This window comes from Gobio gobio (genome assembly GCF_949357685.1).
Source record: "Gobio gobio genome assembly, chromosome: 5".
Classification (NCBI taxonomy): domain Eukaryota; kingdom Metazoa; phylum Chordata; class Actinopteri; order Cypriniformes; family Gobionidae; genus Gobio; species Gobio gobio.
In genome coordinates this window covers 34,367,580-34,391,746 of record NC_137101.1, presented here as the reverse complement: position 1 = coordinate 34,391,746, position 24,167 = coordinate 34,367,580, and the positions used below count along the sequence as shown (strand labels likewise).

Here is a 24,167-nt window from a genome sequence, read left to right as displayed (position 1 = left end):
ATGGACCCAAACACCACATACTTTATGTAAAATAAATGTGTAGTGGTTGCACACCACAAACTACACCCAAATGAGCCAAGGTCAACAAATACCAGTATGTTAATTCCACCATGTTTCTTTTTAGTAAGCTTTAACAAAACAGATTCCATAAACCCAAACATAATAGGATTAAATAGTTTTTACGTTCAGGAAAGCCCAGCCCTTCATTGGGTCATGGAGTTGGATGCTGTGCTGTGCCTCCACCTCGTCTGGCTTACAACTAACTGTTGTTACTTGGTAATAAAAAAATTAACATTACCTCATGTTTGTGATTACTGAAAAAATCTTAAATAACCTATTATCTCTACACATTAGGTTAAATTCAAAGGCCTACTGCCTAGAATTTCTGAAAGACGTCTGTCTCTGGTCTGGCCTCCAATTCTTGTCTAAAATTTGATGTCTTGTCGACAAATAATTTATGATGTTAGTCACACATGTCTCACAAATCTAATCAGAAATGCTTGAGTCAGTGTTTTTTTCACATGTCATATCTTCACTGTCATGTATCCTTACTTTGAGAAGAGTCCATATTGCTGGGTTCCAGGGTGAAACAGGGCTATGGAGGATACTGGTTGGGCCTGTGAAATCACTATTATGAAATACAAATATTATAAAAAAGATAAATCTAGCATGTCTGTCACCACAAGTCTTTTTTGAATTTTTCAGATCATATATGCACTATGCATACCTGCCAACAGTCTCCCTATTTTTAACCCTTCATCTCACCATGATTCCGATTCATAATTGATCCCGTCATTCTTCCAACTTCATAATGATTCTAAAATTAATTGGGTGTTTTATCTGTTTTTATGTATCAATATAAAATGTCTAGCGATGCTGAGTCTTAGATGTGACTTTGATGCGATTTATTTATTTTCTGCTCATTTGAATCACACTCAATCACGATCACTCACCCTGCTAAAATCCATGTTGTAGTTATTTATCGCCCTCCAGGTCAACTGGGGAACTTCTTGGAGGAGTTGGATATGTTACTCTCTCACTTTCCCGAGGATGGCACTCCTCTGGTACTGCTCGGTGACTTCAACATTCACCTTGATAAACCACAGGCTGCAGACTTCACCACTCTTCTGACCTCATTTGACCTTAAGCGAGTATCTACTGCAGCTACTCACAAATCAGGTAATCATCTGGACCTTATCTACACGCGCTACTGCTCCACCGACGACCCTTTAGTTACTCCATTGCACACCTCTGATCACTTTCTCATCACTCTTAACCTCCTACTGACTCCTGACACAACACACACTCCTCCCCAGATCACCTTTCGGCGTAATCTACGCTCACTCTCTCCCTCCCGTCTATCCACTATGGTTTCATCCTCACTCCCTCCACCTGCTCAGTTCTCAGCACTGGACACTAACAGTGCTACTGACACTCTTTGCTCCACTCTAACATCTTGCTTGGACAACCTCTGTCCCGTTTCAACCAGGCCAGCCCGCACCACTCCCTCTGCCCCCTGGCTGTCTGATGTTCTCCGCGAACATCGTTCTGGGCTCCGGGCGGCAGAGAGGAAGTGGCGAAAAACTAAAAACACTACTGACCTGACCCTGTATCAGTCTCTCCTTGCTTCTTTCTCTGCTAATGTCTCCACTGCTAAATCTACATACTACCACAACAAAATCAACAACTGCTCTGACTCTCGTGCACTTTTCAGAACATTCTCTTCACTCCTTTGTCCTCCTCCCCCCCCTCCTTCATCAACTCTTACAGCTGGCGACTTTGCATCATTTTTCACAAATAAAATCTCCTCCATCAGCAGCCAATTCTCCGCACCACAAACCGACACGCACATCTCAACAACCATCACACATACGCTCCCCTCTTTTTCTCTGCTCTCTGAAGCTGACATCTCCAAACTCATCCTTTCCAACCACCCCACTACCTGTCCACTTGACCCTATCCCCACTCACCTCCTTCAGGCCATCTCTTCTTCTGTTACTCCTGCACTCACTCACATTGTCAACACCTCTCTTCACACCGGGACTTTCCCCACAGCATTTAAGCAGGCTCGGGTAACCCCACTGCTTAAGAAACCCTCTCTGAACCCAGCACTTTTAGAAAACTACAGACCGGTATCCCTTCTGCCTTTCATTGCAAAGACACTCGAGCGAGTTGTTTTTAACCAGCTCTCTACGTTTCTTGAACAGAACAACCTCCTGGATATCAACCAATCTGGCTTCAAAAGTGGCCACTCAACTGAGACTGCCCTGCTCTCGGTTACTGAAGCACTGAGACAGGCAAGAGCGGCTTCCAAATCCACAGTACTTATCTTACTGGATTTGTCTGCTGCTTTTGACACAGTTAACCACCAGATACTCCTGTCAACTCTCATGGAGATGGGCATCTCAGGAACTGCTCTCCAGTGGCTCAAGTCTTACCTCTCAGGTAGGTCCTTCAGAGTGTCATGGAGAGGTGAAGTGTCTAAGTCACATCATCTAGCCACTGGAGTTCCCCAGGGCTCAGTGCTTGGACCACTTCTCTTCTCCATCTACATGTCATCACTGGGAACTGTCATTCAGAAACATGGCTTTTCCTATCATTGCTATGCTGACGACACTCAACTCTACTTCTCATTTCAACCAGATGATCCCACGGTTGGTGGTCGTATCGCTGCCTGCCTAACAGACATTTCTGCCTGGATGAAGGAACATCACCTGCAACTCAACCTTCCAAAGACAGAACTGCTTGTGGTCTCAGCCAACCCAGCACTTCATCATAATCTCTCCATTCAGCTAGGATCATCAACCATAACTCCGTCCAGGACAGCCAGGAATCTTGGAGTTGTGATTGATGATCAGCTAAAATTCACTGACCACATTACTGCAACATCCCGGTCCTGCAGATTTGCGTTATACAATATTAGGAGGATCAGACCCTTCCTATCAGAGCAGGCCACACAACTCCTGGTCCAAGCTCTTGTTCTCTCCAGACTGGACTATTGTAATGCTCTTCTAGCGGGCCTTTCGGCATGCACTATCAAACCCTTGCAACTGATCCAGAATGCAGCGGCAAGGGTGGTCTTTAACGAGCCGAAGAGAGCGCACGTCACGCCTCTCTTCATCAGTCTCCACTGGCTGCCAATAGCTGCTCGCATCAAATTCAAGTCACTGGTGCTCGCCTTCAAAGCAACCACTGGCTCTGCACCAATATACCTAAACTCGCTTGTTCAGACTTACACACCCTCCAGGAGCTTACGGTCTGCCAGTGAACGACGCCTTGTAGTGCCATACCAAAGAGGCATGAAATCACTCTCACGGACCTTTTCCTGGACTGCCCCCACCTGGTGGAATAACCTGCCTATCTCAATTCGAGCCGCCGAGTCTGTAGCCATTTTCAAAAAACGGCTAAAGACACGTCTTTTCCAGCAGCACCTAACCAATCAAGAATAGCACTTAACATTCCATTCGATTCATTTTCTGTCTGTCTAATTTATTTAAAAAAAAAAAAAAAAAAAAAAAAAAAAAAAAAAAAAATTGTGTGTTCTGTGTTAGATTAACTGAGACTTGTTACAGCACTTGCATACTGTAGCCCTTGACCGTTCTAGTTGCTTCTATTGCTCTCATTTGTAAGTCGCTTTGGATAAAAGCGTCTGCTAAATGACTAAATGTAAATGTAAAATGTAAATTTATTTTGACACACACATCAAAATAAGCTTACCAGCTCTGATGGCATCTATGCTCTTTGGTCTTCTGACCACTGGTAAGGGAGGAGGGCTTTTATGTGTCTTGGAGAGAGTCTATGAAACCTTTTTGGTGTTTTGGGTTTGGGTGGTGTTTCTGGTAAAGTTGCCAGAAGGTCATCTTCTTCTGATGGAAGTGATGATGTTGATGAGGGTGATGGTGATCATTGGTGAGTCATTTTGGAATATGTTCTTACTTCCTTCGTTGTTGTTGTTGTTGTTGTTGTTGTTTTTGTTGTACTACAGTTTTAACCTCTTTTTCTTTGTCTGAGTTTAGGTCTAATGTCACACATGACCTTCACACTTTTTTATTTTGTCAATTGAATCTATAAGCAACATTTAGCATGTTAACTATTCAACTGTAACATAATCTAATTAGATGTAGTGATAGTAGTTGACAATATCAGAACAACATGTAAATAACAAAGAAACAACAGAAGGTGAAGTACACGATTGCACATTTCTTACCTGATTCATAGAGCACACGTGACCAGCACTTTTATGGTTCGGGGACATCCTTTTTTTGGCCACTTCTGAGAATCTGGAACTTGTCCCTAGGGGTTAGGGACATCTGAAAAACCACTCCTTTGCCACCAGGCCAGTTTTGCTTTCCTTCTCAAATAGTACTATTCGATACATATTCACCTAATACAAAATAATTAAGACAATAAAAACGTTGGCTTTTGGAGGTTAAACACACATATTGCAAATTACGCACCTTTACAAATCCGTGTTTACTTACTTCTTTATGATAACATACTCACTTGTCATTATAACATTTAAAAAGGTTAAGACAAAACTATACCTCCATTATGCCTATAAACAGCACCATACAGTGACCCTTCAACAAGCTGTCAAACGCGCCCCTCCCTCCCTCCCTCCGCCTTGCCCAAGTCATGCTTCAACCACAAAGCTACTTTTTGCAACCAAGTGACAGTGTTGCGTGAATGCAGACGCATAGGAATATCATGATCACAGTAGCCTATAGAGAATCATGGGGAAAACACTGATAGCAAATGGTAAATAATTGGATGTTCTTTATTTGAGTGAGCCAGCGTAAGGCCAGGCTATGGATAGATAACAAAATGTATAGGCCATATAGTGAGAAAATAGTCAAAAATGTTGCGCACCAGAAGGAATACAGTCAGCTGTAGACCTACTGGTACAGGAGTCTCAAGCTACCTGGCCCAAGATCAGTGGCTTTTTGATGGGTTGGTCAAGTTTAAGGGTGAAGAGCTCTGTGTTATATTGGGTGTAATGTTATGCACAGTGAAACAATGGTGGTAGAGGTCCAGATGTGTGTTCTCACCTTACGCCTAAACTTTCTACTCTCTGCATTTGTACAGACACTCTCTCCGCTAGATTCTTCACAACCTGGCAGCAGGGAGATTCTAGGTTCCTGACAAGCCTCTTTAGTTTTTGCATTTTAAATTTTCAAATTTGAAGGCACTGAAGGAATCCAGGTTCCCACGCACCTTGATATATTGTGCAAGGTGCACAAGGTTGTGCACATTGTAGGAAAGGTATGTCACCATACAGCTTTACTTAGTGCTGAAAAAATAACACAAGCACATCATTTGCATAGTCAGTGTACTCCTCAAGCAGTGCTTTGTTTGACAGTATGAACACTCCAAACAAACAAAAGTAAAAAGTGCTGGTATACTGCAGTATGCAGGAAGTCTTTAAGGAGTGCAGGACCAGTATAAAGCAGGAACTGGCAGACTTCAGAGGCTTTCCATCAGTCTACCTCGTTCAAAGGTCTTGGCCTTTGTGCAAACTCCACTGGCACACTTTTTCTGATCTTCAAGAGCTTCTCAGAGAGAATCTTCACCTGTAAACCTGAGAGCTTGCAAACCAGTGGACCCTTGAGCCACAGGTACAAGAGTCGCCTTATGACACCCAGGTATATAAGATGCATGTAGTCTAATGGAAACCCACTGACCATCGCCAAAGATGTGGCAATCAGAGGTGAAGATCCGAGATGATGCCCTTCATCAGCCCTTTCTTTTAAGTCTTTGTCAGTGCAGAGGCGGGCATCAGTTTGAGGGAATATCACTATAAAGTTCACATATTCCCCCTCCTGGATACATTTCTCAGACCCTGAGTAGCTTGTGTGTCCTTTAATATTCTTCACAAAAGCTGTGGCTGGAGCATCACAGAGCATTGAGCACAGTTGGAGCCACATGGTAATTCCTTGAAATATAAATCCGTCCTCCAATGTAACAACTCCAGCCACAAAATCTTCCAGGTCATCAATGAGTGATGGTTTGGCACAGAAAAGCCCGATCACAAATGGCTGATCCTGGGGGTGGTTCTTGATGATTCCAAGAATGGGCCAGAACTGGATGGACAAACTTTTCAAAACTGGCAACCCATCCACATTTGCTTGAAATTCTAAGCATACACCACTAGCCAAGCTGAACTTATTTGCCTCCAAAGTGGTCTTCATTGACTTAAGGAGTAATGGTATGTCCCACCAGCCTTTTCCTGGACCACTGACTCTGACCGTGAAGTTCCAAGTATTGTTCGTGCATCAGCTGGATTGATGGATTATGGTACTTTAGAATTTTCAATAAATTATTCAATGCACTGATATATTTTCTTCCAATGCCCAGGTTGCCAATCTACTTCCCAGATGAGCTTCCTCTTCTTCACCAAAGTTACTGTCATCAGACTTGTAAGGAATCTAACTCCTCAGGGTAAGATGATTCACAGTTCATCTTCAGTGTTAACTGGATATTCACAATTGTCAACTGGTACATTTTCAGCCCTACAGCCAAAACCAGAACAAGACTGAATTGACTCCAATTGTTGGTTAAAGCTACACTGTGTGTTATTTTTCCCCATCTAGCGGTGAAAAGGTATATGACCATCCAGTGAATATTAGTTTCTGTTCCTCTCAATTCCGATTTCGTTTTATCTCCTACGGTGGCCGATTAGTCCAAGATTAACATGGCTTCCAGTTCGACCTCGTCCACATTCGACACGGCGCCATCGAGTGTTAAAACGCGAAAGGCGAAGCTTGAATTTACGGGTATGTCCATCTTTGGCTAATGTACTTTCAAGATGGAGGGGCAACATGGCGACCGGCATTCGAACCCCTCACCCGTATGTATTTTCAATGGCATATTATAAACTTATGAGAATACTTTATTACTTGAAAGAAGTAAATATACATTAATGAGCACATATATTTTTGAAAGAACTAAGTGTTTTTAGCTAAGAATAAACTAAAAAAGTTACACAGTGTAGCTTTAACTGTAGTATGATGAACACAAAGATCATGCAGTCTAGGTTTCTCAATGCCCTCGATCACAACTCCTATTTCTTCTGTTCCTGTAGAATCTCTTCGGATTATGTAAATCCCCATGAAAGTGTTTGCAGTTTCATTTTCTGCATCCTCGATGGCCTGGACAAGACGCAAAACACTTGGTTAAGCCTGGGCATACACTGTGTGATTTCTGTACTATTTCAGTAAGGTTCTCAACTCATACTCTATGAGTAGATCACATGCGATGTAAAGCCAAAGCTCACAATTTATGTGTTCACACTATACGATTGTCAAGCTGCGTCTTGACTGCTCACACTATATGTGTGAAATATTTGCGCGATAAACCCCCGTGCCGGGTTGCACCGATAGAACATGATGTGACAAATCAGAGAATTTAACATTTCCAATTTATTTTTTAATATTTAATTAATATTTGTAATAATATTATTGCCCCATTTTAGGTCTATTATACAATGAATTATAGCGTTTTGGGTGCCTGAAAACGCAAACTTTTGAGACATTTTTAGCGGCTGCCACATTCTTTTTTAGCCTTTTGAATACCATGAAAATTAAACTTAATTAAACTAATTAAGAATTAAACTTACATATTGACCCGGAAGTATACAAACGTCTTTTTGTTGGGTGCTGTTGCCATGGTGAATCATAATTTCGGAGCTCCAATGATCGTGGCTTTTCATGGTTAGGGTGCATGTGCTTAACTCAAAGCTTTTTCGTTAAAGCTTGGCTAGCTTACGCCACAACCTGCTCTAAGCCATCCATCTCTAGTGACAGAACTGCACCCATCCCCACATCACTTGCATCAGTGTCTAGGATGAATGTCTTATGTGGGTCGGGATACGCTAGAACTGGAGTGGTCACAAGGGCTGTTTTGAGCTTTAAAGGTCCCGTTTTTCGTGATTTTTTAAGCTTTGATTGTGTTTACAGTGTGCAATATAACATGTGTTCATGTTTCGCGTGTAAAAAAACACAGTATTTTTCACACAATTTACTTATCTGTATACTGCTGTTTTCACTGTCCTCAAAACGGCTTGAAAGATTTCCCTGTTCTATGAAGTCCCTCCTTCAGAAATACGTAACGAGTTCTGATTGTGCCAGCGGTTCCCGTGTTGTGATTCGACAGCAGCTTAGCGCACGCAAGAGCGCACGCAAGAGCGCACGTTACCGGAAAGGTCACGCCTCTTACCATAACGGGGATGCATGCGCTCAATGATCTCTAAGGACAGCGTCCCTGGGAAAGCCAAACAAAGGTGACTTGACTCCGGGATGAAAATAACAGCGTCTCGACGACATGGCGACAAACAAACTCTACAAACGCAACCGAACGCAACACTTCCTCTACTCCACGCGGGAGCAACAAGACCACGCCCCCTTTTTCGCGTACTCTTGTGGGCGGAGGTTAGTCGACAAACTGTTCTACTGACGTAATTAAAGCAGGATGTACAGAGTTGTAGTCCCAACCAGCCGTTCGCTGTAGGCTTTGAAAGGGAACTTCTGTTAAATAAAATATCTCGCTTGGCATTGAACTTTGAGCTTTATAATTTTACAGGTATTATATATGCTTTAACAGCAACATTACACACTAACTAAAGTTTGAAAAATGGGATCACGAAGAACAGGACCTTTAAAAACGCCTGTTGACACTCATCGTCCCACTTAAATTTTCGACCTTCCTCCCTGAGGCGGTGTAATGGTCGCGCCATTTCAGCGAACCCCTTAAAGCTGCAGTCCGTAGTTTTTCCTCTTTGTCGCCATCTCTGTTCGAAATCTACAATTGCAGTTATTGACGGAATTATCAACTTTACGTGAATTGTGCCACGACACAGCGCGGATTAATCCAATGTTATGGGGAGAATGTGCGGCTGTCAGTCACTGCACCGGTGTGGATAATGTCATTCGGAATCACAGATTCTACTTTTTGAGAGTATGACCAATATAAGAATTTTCACCGGAAAATGTCATCTCAACAAGTAGATAACATAATAATAATAATAAAAATACATTTTATTTGTAACGCACTTTACATTAAACAAAATCTCGATGTGCTACAGATTTAAAACAAAAAAATTAACATTAACATATTCAAAGGATTAGAATTTAAAAAAAACAGAATGAAAGAGAAAAACGAATTTTCTGAATATTTTTAAATACAAACGCTTCGGTTACTTACGTAACCTCGGTTCCCTGAGAAGAGGGAACGAGTATTGCGTTTGCTAAACGCTATGGGGAATTTCATTTCCTCGAGATTTTGAAGCAATTTTTATCCTAAAAATACTATGTAAAACGCAGTGCAGCTGCACAGCTCTCAGCAGGAAGCAGCTGCGTGCTGATTGGCTGTGCCGCTGCTACTGCAGGAACCTATGGCGGGACCGCTGGGCGGGACGGACCAATCAGGTCCTTCTATACTCCCGCCACAAGGGGCAGCAGAATTTGCATAGCCAAGGGTATATAAGACCCTGTCTCACCAGGTTCGTCAGGTTAAATCGACTGAAGCGACTCCCTGAGCAAGCGAAGCACGGCAAGCAAACGCAATACTCGTTCCCTCTTCTCAGGGAACCGAGGTTACGTAAGTAACCGAATACTTTTGTACTCTTGTATTGCGTTTATACTCGAGTACTCTCGTATTGCGTTTGCTAAACGCTATGGGGAACCAATGCAAAACGCCGTGCTCGCTTAACGGCTCTCCGACCTAAGTGGGCCCGTAAATATGATATTCATAGAAGTCCCAAATATGAGCCAGACCTGAGTCGGGCCATTTAATGAGAATAACACGCAAAGATACGTGTAGTATATAAAATATATATATAGACCCGACAGAGTCGAGTCCTATAAGGAATGTGCTCATGACTTATACAAATACTTAACCCAGACCGGACTATCGGCCATAAGGGGTTAATATGTATTATACGGCGAGAAGCCCAGCCTGTAAGGCAGGGACATCCAAATTATAAAATCTGATAAAAGTGGACGGGGAGGCCCAGCCTGCCCCCACACAGATATCATACAGAGAAATGCCAGTAGACCAAGCCCATGACGAGGCCATGCCTCTAGTAGAATGGACTTTGATGCCTATAGGGCAGTTGAGATATTTGGACTCGTAAGCCAGCGAGATAGCATCCACTATCCATCGTGACAAGGTCTGCTTTGTAACCACGCACCCGCGGGTGCGGCCGCCAAAGCACACAAAGAGCTGTTCAGTTTGTCTGAAAGCAGCGGAACGCTCTATGCATATTCTCAGCGCTCTGACAGGACAGAGCAAATTAGCATCCTCCTCATCTAACGATGATGAGAGTGCTGAAAGTGAAATGACCTGTGCTCTGAACGGAGTTGAAAGCACTTAGGTACATATCCATGTCTTGGTTTGAGGACACCTTTAGAGTCGTTTGGCCCAAATTCACTGAGAGCGCGTGTAGATCACCCACTCGCTTAACTGATGCGATCGCTACCAGAAAAGCGGTCTTGAGTGATAGGAGCTTTAAGCTCACCGAATGCAGAGGGTCGAATGTTGAGCCTTTCACAGCATCCAGGACCGTGGACAGGTCCCATATAGGGACTGAAGGGGGGCGAGGTGTGAAGCCTTCTAGCCCCTTTGAGGAAGCGCACGATAAGATCGTTCTTTCCCAGTGACAGTCCATTCACTTGAATGTGACACAATGCTATAGCAGCCACATAAACTTGAGCGTGGAGGGGGAACGACCCGCGTCCAGCAGCTCTTGTAAAAAAGTGAGCACTTCTGACACTTCAAAAATTATGTGGGGTCAGGCTTCGTGCTTTACACCAGTCCGAAAAGACTGACCATTTGCCTGAATAGAGCCGCCTGGTTGCGGGGGCTCTAACTTCAGAAATAGTGTTTAATACATTTTCAGAGAGGTTCTCATGTACCCGTTGATGGGCCAGACATGAAGCGCCCATAGATCGGGACGGGGATGCCAGATCTGTCGTTTCGCCTGCATGAGGAGGTCTCTCCTCAGCGGTATTGGCCACAGGGCTGTATCTGACATCCAACTTAGCAGTGAGAACCAAAGCTGATTTCTCCACAGCGGGGCTATCAAAAGCACAGCGCACTTGCTCTCCCTGATCCTCTCTATGACCTGAGGTAACATTGAGATTGGGGGAAAAGCATAAAGAGGGAGTTTGGGCCATTCATGGGCCAACGCATCCTTGTGCTTGGAGAATTATATTAGGCATTGAGCATTGTCTTGTGAGGCGAAAAGATCCACTTTTGCCTTTCCAAACATGCCCCAAATTGTCTGAATCGTTTGTGGGTGAAGAGACCACTCTGCTGGGGACACTTTGCCCCTGGACAGCATGTCTGGACCCAAATTCAGAATGCCTGGCACGTGAGTCGCCCTCAGCGAGCTCAGGTTGTGCTCTGCCCATATTAGGACTTTTTCCGCCATTGTGTGTAGACCAATAGATCTTAGACCGCCCTGGCGATATATATAGGCTACCACTGACCTGCTGTCCGTTCGGATCAGGACATGGTGGTGCTTTATGTACGGAAGAAAAGCTCTTAGCGATAGCGTGACCGCTTTCATCTCTAGACAGTTTATGTGAAGGCTCTTTTCCGAGTCTGACCAGACACCGGAGACTGGCCTGCCCTCGTGAAGGGCTCCCCAACCTAGGTTGGATGCATCTGTCGAGATAACTTTCCACTTCGTAACAGTGCCCAAACTCACGCCCGTCTGATACCAGACGGAATCTTTCCAAGGAGCCAGAGCCAACACACAGCTGTGGTTTGTAATCGGCCCGAGAGCCATGCGTGAGCTGGAACGCGGCGATTCAGCCAGCGCTGTAGGGGGCGCATGTGTAACAGACCTAGTCTGAGAACTGGCGCCGCCGAGGCCATGAGACCCAGCATCCTCTGAAAGTGTTTGAGAAGAGTGTATGCACCGGACCTGAGGGAAACCGCTCGGTTCTGAACAGAGAGCGCGCGCTGTGACGTCAGTTGCGTGTTCATCTGTAGTGAGTCTAACACTGTTCCCAGAAACTAAACGTTCTGTGTGGGAGACAATGAACTCTTTGCCACGTTGAATCTGAGGCCCAAGCATTTTAGATGGTTGAAAAGCCAAGATCTGTGGTTCAATAACTGTATCTCTGACTGAGCTATTATGAGCCAGTCGTCGAGATAGTTGAGAAATCTCATTCCCCGAAGCCTCAGCAGGGTTAGCGCCGCTTCCATGCACTTTGTAAACGTGCGGGGAGCCAGAGATAGACCAAAGGGTAACACCCTGTTTTGGTAAACTTTACCCTCGAAGGCGAATCTCAAGAATGGCCTGCGATGGGGGGCAATTTGTATGTGGAAAAAGGCATCTTCTAGATCCACAGTGAAAAACCAATCTCCCGGGCGAATGCGCGCAAGGATTTGTTTTATTTTCAACATTTTGAACGGGCGCTTCATAAGGGCCTTGTTCAGATGTCTGAGATCTAGAATGGCCTGAGACCACCACCCTCTTTTGGCACAAGGAAGTAGCGACTGTAAAAGCCTGACTCGCTCTGTGAGGGGTGCACGGTTTCCACCGCTCCCTTTATTTAACAGTTTTGATATTTCGGTTCGAAGCACGGACTCATGTGGCTTCTCACCGCTGTCTCTACCACAGTGCAAAGCACGGTGGTCTGCGAGCGAACTGTAGCGAGTAACCTTGTTATCGAAGCCAGGGGTTGAATTAATTTGTGGGGCGGGTCACTGAGTAACAGGGACCTGTTAGCCCGGTTGCACTGTGCTAGTGGCACTGTGAGAGGCGGCGTGCACTGAATGGTGACGCACACTTTATTTGGGTCGCAATACGAGAGTACTCTCGAAAGGGAACTAAAAACTAGAATATAGAAATGAGAGAAATAAATTACAGACATTTTTTTTCTCAAATAAAACAAATAATGAATCTGTCAAATAAAATTCAATAATATTGCAATTGCGTTTTAAAGGTGAACATTTATTTGAATGCATGGAAAGCGTAGGTTATTCATGTGAAAAAAAACATTAAGTGTCAGTTCACACAAAAATTCAAATACCATTATTCACCCTTGTGTCATCCAAAAACTGGCTTAAAGGATTAGTTAAAGCTACACTGTGTAACTTTTTTAGTCTATTCTTAGCTAAAAACACTTAGTTCTTTCAAAAATATATGTGCTCATTAATGTATATTTACTTCTTTCAAGTAATAAAGTATTCTCGTAAGTTTATAATATGCCATTGAAAATACATAAGGTAATGGGATCTAACGGTGGTCGCCATGTTGCCCCTCCATCTTGAAAGTACATTAGCCAAAGAGGGACATACCCGTAAATTCAAGCCTCGCCTTTCGCGTTTTCATCTCAGCAGCGTCCAGTAACAGAGTTATACGGAGTTTTCCTTGCTTGTTTATTCCTCAAAAGTCTGTTTTTTTTGGTCTGGTATTTCTGTGCGTTAATAACTCCGTAAGTAATAATAGTTATTGTCATTGTAGATGTGTTTCAGAGTGTGTCATCGCGTCATTCAGTTGATGTCACCTCAGAAGTATTTTTGTGTCAACATACAATAGCGTAATGCTCACCTATTTGAATAATCATTCAGTTATTTTGTTATCAACAATGTTTATTTGTTTATAGAAAATGCTTGTAATGTATGTTGATGGAAATATGTATCAGGTCTGATCGGCATATTAACAATTGTTATACAGAGCGCACTGCAGTGCTAACGTTAAAGCGGCGCACACACTTTTGTAACTGGACACCGCTTGTTAGCAGCGGCAGCTCTGCTCCTTTTAATGCAGCTGCATTTAGTGCCTATATATGGTACAATAAGCTCTGGTTTACGGTTACATTATACAAATGTTACTTATAAGTATAGTTATACAGTTCTTAACGGTGTATGTATATTTACCATCCTTATTTGTTCTCTCACAGAAACCACATTTATGTACATATCCACGCAAACCTGCTTATGCCTTGCAATTGGATGACTGAATAAACATTACTATCATCAAAGTTCACTCTGGATTAGCTGCAGTTCTTTCTAGCCGAATAATTAGGTCAGTTGAGTTCCAACGGTCCCACTGCGCACTGAATATCCCACAGGCACCGTGTCGAATGTGGACGAGGTAGAACTGGAAGCCATGTTAATCTTGGACTAAATCGGCCACCGTAGGAGTTGAAACGAAATCGGAATTGAGAGGAACAGAAACGAAAATTCACTGGATGGTCATATACCTTTTCACCACTAGATGGGGGAAAATATCACACAGTGTAGCTTTAACCCAAAAATGAAAATTCTGTCATTAATGACTCACCCTAATGTCGTTTCAAACTCGTAAGACCTAGTTCATCTCCGGAACACAGTTTAAGATATTTTAGATTTAGTCCGAGAGCTTTCTGTCCTTCCATTGAAAGTGTATGTGTCACAAGGTGACGAAGTGAGGCGGAACTAAGTCCCGTTAGAAGTTGTTCCCCCCCCGGAACGTTGTTGGTGTAACACCAGGCCGGTTCCGGTTGGACGTGTGCCCCTACAAAATGGTGGCTAATGGCGGATGATGAGCAGGTGTGAGAGATGACAGAGGAGAGTATAAAAAGGAAGTAGAGAGACAGTTCAGCGTTCTTCCTTCCCCGAGAGAAGTCCTTTCTTCATTGGGTGTGTTGGTTCACGGAGGTTTCTGGAGGGTGCGCAAAGGCGCGGCTGTACAAAGGGTGAAGTGGCATTTGCATGGATACGGTTGAAAGGAGTTACAGAGTTGAGTACAGACTGGAGAAACGCCATCAACATCAGAACGGAGATAAGTAGTATGAGTATCGGATTTCATTGAATGTATGCACCTGCACTGAACTGAATATGAAGTTGTGAAGTGTACTGATCACGAGTGTCATTGTCACCTGAGAGAGCGTTTGAACCAAGTCATCATTGAACTATATTCTCTTCTTATGAGTGTGATCGAGTGTTAAGGGAGTGTCCTCCACGCTTCAGTAAAAAGGTATCTTATCCCATCCAACATCTGAAGAAACGGATTCAGTACGACAGTGGAGGGATTGACCAACGGGTGAGTGCTGGCCTTGTTGCACTGAGTGAGAGTGGATATGCAGTGCCTGAATTGATGTGTTGCACAGTATTGCATTGAAGTGAGGTTGCAGTGTGTGGGGATTAAATTGACTGCCGTTGCACTCCCTATTTTTCCTATCCTTATCCGTTGTCACTGAAGAAGGATTTCAGGTGTTGAATGTGAATACCCCCTTTATGCAAATGTGGAAAGAAGATATGCATTGTATAACGTACTCTGTCTGTCAGTAAAGAAATCCCTCGATCAGTGCTCATCTATGTGATGACTGCCCGAGTCAAAAGAAGGTGAGCCACCCATTGAACCTCTGCCTGTTGGATAGAAACACACCCAGCCGTAAGCCTGTTCTCTTGTCCCCAGGGGAAATGTGTGTAGTTGAATAATCTATCCTGTTGTTAGCAGAGCATTCCTCCGCCAATGGCCTGCCATGTGATGTCCGCCTAAAGTGCGCCACCCAGTGAACCTACCTCTGCCTGCTTGATAGAAGCACACCCAGCCGTAAGCCTGTTCTCTTGCCCTATGGGGAAATACGTGTGTAGTTGAATAACCTATCCTGTTGTTAACAGAGCATCCCTCCGCCAACGGCCACCCATGTGATGTCCGCATAGAGTGAGACACTCTGTGAACTTTCCTCATCTGCTGACCGGAGCACGCGTCAGCCAACATTCTTCCGCCTGGAAGGGAGACACTTAGTGAGCCTACCCCTGCCTGCCCTGCAGAAGTATACCCTAGTGGTAAGCCTTTGGCTTGTACTGAAGAAACACGTGCATGCATGGATAAAGTGACTCCGCTCTGCTCGATGTTCTAACAAATTATACTTACCAGGAGACTCACCTGTCCGTCCAAAAGAAGTCCCTTCCCGATTTAAATCTCTGTTCTGTTCAAATGTTCTAACAAGTTCCACTTACCAGGAGACTCCCCTGTCCATCCAAAGGAAGGCCCCCTTCGTCTAAAGACTCTGTTCGGTCCAATGTTCTAACAAGTTCTACTTACCAGGAGACTCACCTGTCCATCCAAAGGAAGGCCCCCCCTTCGACTAAAGACTCTGTTCGGTCCAAATGTTCTAACAAGTTCCACTTACCAGGAGACTCACCTGTCCATCCAAAGGAAGGCCCCCCCTTCGACTAAAGACTCTGTTCGGTCCAAATGTTCTAACAAGTTTCACTTACCAGGAGACTCACCTGTCCATCCAAAGGAAGGCCCCCCTTCAACTAAAGACTCTGTTTTGCTCAATTGTCCTATACCGTTCTACTTACCAGGACACTCACCTGTGTTTCGGACAGGTGACCGACTTCCCCTCCCCTCCTCTGGTCAGTGGTTCGGCCCCCGCATCGGTGGGTGGACCTAGAGGCCCCATTGAGACTTTTTATATAAAACTTTAAAAAAAAAATAAAACTTGTTTTACTCTGATTCCTTGTCTATCTGATCTCTGGCACACTCCTCGAGGTGGTACTGGGTTTTAGGGGTGGGTGTAGACTGGTTTGACCCCCCCCGACCTGTGACATATGCACTCTACAGTCTGTGTCCAGAAAGGTATGAAAAACATTTGGGTAGGTTTTTGGGATATTTTATGTTGAGAGCATAAAGCAATCCCATCATATTCAGATACGCATTTGGTACGTCACCAAGTCCTCTCAGAACAACTGCTTCCTCAATGACAAGGGGCCACATCACTGGGGTTGCAGGGAATGGCATCACCACTATCTTCCACCACTGTGATGATTCCAAGAGTCATGCCCCTGATCATGTTCCTAAGAATCTGTGTGCTGTATTAAAAAATGACAAACTTCAAAATGTGCTTTCACATTCAAAGACTTAAACACAACATTAGTACACCAAATCTTAATTACCATAAGTCAACGAATCATATATTTTTCACACATTCTCCATCCACATACTTAGAAATAATACATTAACTTCAACTACTCAACTGCCTCCAGCGTGCCTCCTTACTTTCCACATACCTCACAGATCTTTATGAATTGTGATGGATTTTCAGGCATGAACCATGGCAGCCCCTGCAGTACTGCAACCCTCTTCCGTTGATTTGATGCCTCCCCCTAAAGAAAAAAATGTTTACTTATAACTGTTGTTAGAAGTTGATTTACTGATCTGAGGCCTGTTTCATTGAAGCCAGTTTCAGTGTTTATTTAGTTTTAGTGTTTTTCCTTCGTTCTTCTTCAGGACACAAATTAAGATATTTTTGATGAAAGCAGAGAGCTTTCTGACCCAACTACGAACTACTACATTCAAGGCCCAGAAAGGTACTAAGGACATCGTTAATTGACCTATCGCTAAGCCCCTCCCCTCGAACGCAGATGAGCCAATAGCAGTTGAGTATCAGTTGCACTGGGACCGGAACTCGGACATCTTTAGGTGTCAGCGCCATAGAGATGCATTGGAAAATCTGAAGCTCTCATCGTTTTGATGGTGTTTATGCTACACAAATGCTAAAACATAGTGCCTGAGGTACTGTAACACTGATTCCAGGTATCCTGAGAGGATTTTCTGTTTGTCATACTCTCGTTAAGTTACGATTAAAATCCCTGCTAACATACAAACCGAAATAACTAACTGTTCTCACGTCATGTAACGTTAAAGGGTTAGTTCACCCAAAAATGAAAATTCTGTCATTAATTACTTACCCTCATGTCGTTCGACACCCGTAAGACCTCCGTTCATCTTCGGAACAGAAATGAAGATATTTTAGTTGAAATCTGATGGCTCTGAAAGGCCTCCATTGGCACAATGGCACGTTACACTCTCAAGACCCTTAAAAGGCACTAAAGACGTCGTTACAAAGTCCATCTCACTACAGTGGTTCTAAAATAACTTTATGAATCGGCGACAATAGTTTTTGTGCGCAAAAAACCCCTAAATAACGACTTACATAGTGATGACGATTTCAAAACACGGCCTCATGAAGCTTCGAAGCGTTATGAATCAGCGAGTCGATTCAGCAGTTTGAATCGCCAAATTTCAGCAGTTTGGCGGTTTGACACGCGATCCGAATCATCATTCGGCTCACTGATTCATAACGCTTCGAAGCTTCATGAGGCCGTGTTTTGAAATCGTCATCACTATGTAAGTCGTTATTTAGGGGTTTTTTGCGCACAAAAACTATTGTCGCCGATTCATAAAGTTATTTTAGAACCACTGTAGTGAGATGGACTTTGTAACGACGTCTTTGGTACCTTTTAAGGGTCTTGAGAGTTGTGCCAATGGAGGCCTTTCAGAGCCATCAGATTTCAACTAAAATATCTTCATTTCTGTTCCGAAGATGAACGGAGGTCTTAAGGGTGTCGAACGACATGAGGGTAAGTGATTAATGACAGAATTTTCATTTTTGGGTGAACTAACCCTTTAACACTATAGGTCAAAAACACGAAGGTCTACATTTCAGTGCCTCTCCATATTAAACTGCTTATATGTAAATTAATTTCATTTTAGATATGTTTACGGTCTACATTATCTGTCCTACGAAGGAGGACTCGTATTTTGATGGGTATTATAGTCTCCGGGTAACGAAAGGAAGAGCTTGCACGCAGTTCATCGGAGATGTTTTGCAGATACAAAGTTTACCGGTTATTAACTGCACCCTCGAAAAGGCATACAGTCTGTCTGTGTATATGTATGTTTACTGTTAGTTGTTTGAGTGTTTTTGTGTAATTTGCTGTGTATGTTAATGGTAATGCAACGAAGAGAGATAGTTTGTGAATGAGACGTTAATGCGCACTTCTTATGCTTTGTTTGTTCAGCTCTTACGATGATTTTTTGGAGTGAATAACGATGCAATAAACTTGATAAACCATCAGTTAAGTTTGGCCATCATTCGGACGGGATATACGCTACAATCTGTGTCCAAAAACATCTTGGGAGAAGGTTTTCACACTGACAGCTGCACATTGTAAGATATAGCAACAGTAACTAAGGGGGGCGGGGCTTACCGATAGGTCAATTGAGTCCATGTGACACCAGTAGTTCAAGTGTAATGTTGTGAAGCCACGAGAATAATTTTTGTGCGCAAAGAAAACAAAAATAATGACTCTGTTCAAAAATGTTTGCTCTTCCATATCAGTCTTTGACACACAGATAAAAGAGTGCCACAACGCATGTGTGTACATTCCTCTGCTTGACACGGAAAAGAAGAAATGGTTGAATAAAGTCAATATTTTTGTTTTATTTTCACACATACAGTATTCTTGTAGCTTCATTAAGTTAAGGTTGATCCACTGATGCCACACAGACTATTTTATAGATGTCCATAATACCTTTCTGGGCCTTGAAACTTGGTAATTACATTTCTGTCTATGAAGGGTCTGAAAGGTTGTGGATTTCAATCCAAATATCTTAATTTGTGTTCCGAAAAAGGTCTTGCAGGTTTGGAACAACATGAGAGTGAGTAATTATTGGCAGACCATTAATTTTTGGATGAACTATTCCTTTAAACTGATAGAATTAAGTCAAATACTATACACTGTGAATAAATGGAGGAATTTTGCATATTCATAGTACTGTACACTAAATGAAGCAAGGGTATAAAAAGTTACAATCAAGCTACAATATTTTAAATGATTAGTTTAGTTTAAAATGAAGATTACCTCATGATTTACTCAAGTCATGAAGATAATCTGTTTACTGTATCTGTCCCTATTAAATAAACTATAAATAAATAAGTCATCCTAGGGGTATATGACATTTTTCTTTCAGACGAACACAATCAGAGTTATATTAATAAACACTCTGATGCTTACAAGCTTTATAATGGCAGTGAACTGCAACCAACAGTTATAAGCTCATAAAAGTGCTCCACCGGCTCGGGGGTTAATAAAGGCCTTCTAAAGCAAAGCGATGCGTTTGTGTAAGAAAAATATCCATAATTAATTCTACTTGCACATAAAACTTACGCAATTTGTGACGTATGAAGGCCTTTATTAACCCACCAGAGCCGTGTGGAGCAGTTGATGGATGTATTTACTTTTTTAGGCTTATAACTGATGGTTGTAATTAACTGCCATTATAAAGTCCGGAAGCATCAGGGTGTTTTTTCATACAACTCTGATTGTGTTCGTCTGAAAGAAGATTGTCATATACACCTAGGATGACTTGAGGGTGAGTAAATGGGGGGAAATCATGGGGCAATATTCATTTTTGGGTGAACTAATCCTTTGAATACTTCTGCATTAACAAATTAACTTCAATATTTGCAGCAAAAATTATGCTGGACAAATTATACAGTTCAACGTGAATGCCGCAGCACAGAGTCGGACAGATTGTTAATGGTTCCTGGCCAAATGTTTTTTTAGAGCAAACTCAGTTCTAAATTAACACACACGTCTTTATAGATGCAGGGAAGTGGACAATTACTTGCGTGATGGCAGTGCTTCACCTTGTAGTGCCTTATGACAATGCGTTGATTGGTTGTTGTGAAATAGCAGAACTTGCAGCTCCACTTCATTGGTCAAGCTTGCGGCACTGCCTTAAGTAATTCTATGAAGAAAAGAAAAATTATGTCAACCAACATTTAATAAACAGAGTACAGAAATCAAGATTAGAGTAATAGAACTACAGTAATAGTGTCTCACAAAATGTATTGATATATATTTATTGACATGTATTTATAAAATTAAAAATGTAATGTTACAGAGCTGTTTTATTGCCTCTAAACAATCATACTAAACTACATTTGAGTGTGAGGAATGTTAGTTTTTTTACTGTGTTAGCTTGGTGGCTGTCTGAGACACTTGCACTAAGATAGATCAACATTAGAATTTATTAATAAAAGCTAGACTTTCCTATCCATCCTAAATTGTAGAGGTGAATATGACCAAAACCTTATTTCACGGAAAGAGACATTTATTTTTTTAATAATATGATTGACAGGCCAGTTTAAACGGTGACAGGATGGACCAGATGGATCTAAACAACAGAGCTGTCCATTAAAGATGCAGTTATAACGTAACGTTATATCCCAAAGCTTGACTACTTGTACACAGAAGTGTTCATAAGAGTACATGATTTTAGGGAACAGTGTAGTTTGGCGAAACACGGACACGTAACGTTAAGCATTTCACCATAGTTTTTGGGAAAACACGGTAAAACTAGACAGCTGAACAACTTTTCAGTTATGGAGCATCCAGTTTGAACACCGGAGGATTCTTGATAATCCTGCCGCACCACTCACACAGTTTCACATTAAATGACATTATATTTGTCAGCTCGTTGATATCATACTCACGCGTCGAAGCTGCTTTGCCTGTATGGTGATTAATGTTAGACTCACTGATTTGGCGGTGACACGACAGTGATTATGAACGCGCGTTATGCCATTCATCCCTATCACGTATTTCTCAAAAAAAAAAAAAACTGAATTCGGTGTCATTTTAATATATAACGTTATATAAAAAATATGGGGGGATCGAAATATCCTCCGAGTTAAATTTTAACGTCTAGCCACGTGCCTATTTGGCATCTAAATGAAATAATGTTGCATGATAAATAAAAGGAAAACAAGTAATAATTGACTAGTTTTATAGATTTTAACTATAGTTTGCTAACTATCAACTACATAAATGGCCAAACTGGGTTAGAAACGGTCCAATGTGATATAGTTAATAGTTAAGCTTATATAGCTTCTTAATATAGAAACGTTGATACGTAAACAATACATGGATGGTTACTTCATATGTAATTTTACAAGTTATTACTACCACCAGCACAAAGTCTCTATTATTACTATGACCATTAATTAATTTATGTTTAACTGGTGATGTGGTAGAACAGAACTTGCAGAACAGAGAGTTGAAATAGATGATCCTAAACATCGACAGACCCAGGAAAGCCGACACATATGTCCAATAACCTTCCCTTGTGGTCACACACAGCCTGGAGCTGCACTGAATGGAATAATTGTCTGTTGAAATAACAGGCTGCATTGACAGCTGGGGGCTTAATGTGGATGTGGCAGCCATCAATAGCTCCAACTGCCATGTGAAAAGCAGAAGACCCTGTGCCAGTCTAGCAAACCCTGCACCAATCTCCTCCAGCTCTTCACCCTGAGGGAGACACACCATATTTTTTAGCAGGCCAAAGGAAAGCCCTGCTGACTTTGTGCACAACCTGTGCACTATTGACTTAGGGATACCAAAGGCTGAGGCAACAACCCGATAGGATGCAGCATGGGCCAGCCCGAACACAAACATCACCACCTCTACGTCTTTTGACCATCCATGGTCAACCTCATAAGGCAGTGCAGCTATGAGGAAGACTATGCATTGCCTGGTCAGGCACAGATAGGGGTGGGGTAGAGGTCAGATTCTCTGTCCAGAAACAGCCTCAGGATGGGGACTGTTGCATTCAGCTGACAGTATGGTGTGATGTTGTCAGTCTACAAAACAATAAAAAAGGGCTCCAGTAGTGTATATATATAATGGCAATAGTAAATAATAACGTTATATACGAATAGAAAGGAATAGAAATGTCAAATGTTTTTTTTTCGTTTACGTGACTGCGTAACTAGGCAACAACACTATCATCCATTATATGACGTCTTCGTAGTATGTCCCAGAACATACATACTCTTTTACTACACACTCAAAAGTATTGTACTTTTCCATAACCAAAAAAACCACAACATACTTTTAGTACGCTAATTGGGACACAGCATATCCCTTTCCAGCCTTACTAATCTTGATCGTATGTCTTCAGAGTGCTCCTTTTTGCGAGGTACGGTTCACATTAGTTGATGCTTCTTACGAACAGCAGTCAATGTTTGTGTCTTTTATCCATCAAAGTAGCTCTAAACCACACCTTCAAAAGTATTTAAATAATTGGATTCCAGGTCACTGTTTAAGTTGAATTTACTCAAAACATTTGAAGAAACTGGTTGCCCTAAATCAATTAAGTAATATGCACTTAAAAATGTCAGTATTTCATTTTCAATATACTCTTTTTTTTTCAGTATTCAATTTTAAGTGCCAGTTCACCTTTTCCTAGTTGGAACATTACCTGCTGAATAAAATACAAAGTATTTTGTTATACAGTTAGGGTAGTCCAGGTACAGGGCATAAATCCGTCCGGAAACAAAGGACAGAAGTCCTAAGGTTGGTCATTCATCCATCACCCAACATCCTTCCAAGACGATCCTCACTCTAGATGGGTTTAGCTGAGGACTTTCTTGATCAACACAGATGATTCTCACTGGAGTTTGTCTGTATGAGTCCTTGTCAACTGCACTTAAGAGAGGAAGAAAAGACTGTCAAAGAAATGATCATATAATAATGCGTCAGATGATGCTGTTGTCAAATACTCATGCTGGGTTCACGCCATGTGTTAATTATCATAATTCCAAGATGACAACGTGAGGCTCTACTCAGCTGTTCTTGGATTATGCATTTCTATGGCAACACTATCAACAGCTAAATGAATCCGCAGCAGGCAGGTGGTGCAGTGGTCATGTGGTACAAGTAGGAGCTCTTTCCCAGTTTACAGATCGTAATTAGAAGTTCTACGAGAACGTGAACACTTTTTACAAGCTGGAATCTCAGAATTATGTTAATCACGACACGGCGTGAATGCACCTAGATACATACTGGGTATACTGTAGAAAGAGCTGGTCATTGAAGTACCATCTGGCTGATGTCAGGCTTGTCGTTGACAACTTTTCTGTGAGGAGCAAATATTAAAGGTCCTGTTCTTCGTGATCCCATTTTTCAAACTTTAGTTAGTGTGTAATGTTGCTGTTAGAGCATAAATAATACCTGTAAAATTATAAAGCTCAAAGTTCAATGCCAAGCAAGATATTTTATTTGACAGAAGTTCCCTTTCAAAGCCTACAGCGAACGGCCGGTTTGGACTACATCCTGGTACATCCTGCTTTAATTACGTCAGTAGAACAGTTTGTCGACTAACCTCCGCCCACAAGAATACATGAAAAAGGGGGCGTGGTCTTGTTGCTCCCTCGTGGAGAAGAGGAAGTGTTGCGTTCGGTTCGGTTCGGTTCGGTTCGGTTCGGTTGCGTTCGGTTGCGTTTGTCGCCATGTCGTTCAGACGCTGTTATTTTCATCCCGGAGTCAAATCACCTTTGTTTTGCCTTCAGGGGCTGTAGTTTGAGCGC

At 42.4% G+C, this 24,167-nt stretch overlaps 2 protein-coding genes across 2 annotated transcripts in view; both read left to right on the top strand.

Annotated features, from left to right (window-relative positions):
• LOC307127021 (uncharacterized protein) overlaps positions 1-24,167 on the top strand; it is a 369,345-nt gene that overhangs the window by 54,153 nt on the left and 291,025 nt on the right. The gene's annotated exons all lie outside the window — the stretch shown is intronic.
• On the top strand, positions 1,243-3,494 carry LOC307126672 (uncharacterized protein). Its single transcript, XM_079817314.1, has 2 exons — positions 1,243-2,445; positions 2,644-3,494. Exons 1-2 carry the CDS (start codon positions 1,368-1,370, stop codon positions 3,447-3,449), a joined length of 1,884 nt encoding a protein of 627 aa, XP_079673440.1. The 5' UTR covers positions 1,243-1,367; the 3' UTR covers positions 3,450-3,494.

Coding starts and splice junctions, on each gene's coding strand:
- LOC307126672 (XM_079817314.1), top strand. CDS start 1,368: ATGGTTTCATCCTCACTCCCTCCACCTGCTCAGTTCTCAGCACTGGAC. Junction 2,446..2,643: donor GCTCAAGTCTTACCTCTCAG/GTAGGTCCTTCA, acceptor CATTTCAACCAG/ATGATCCCACGGTTGGTGGT.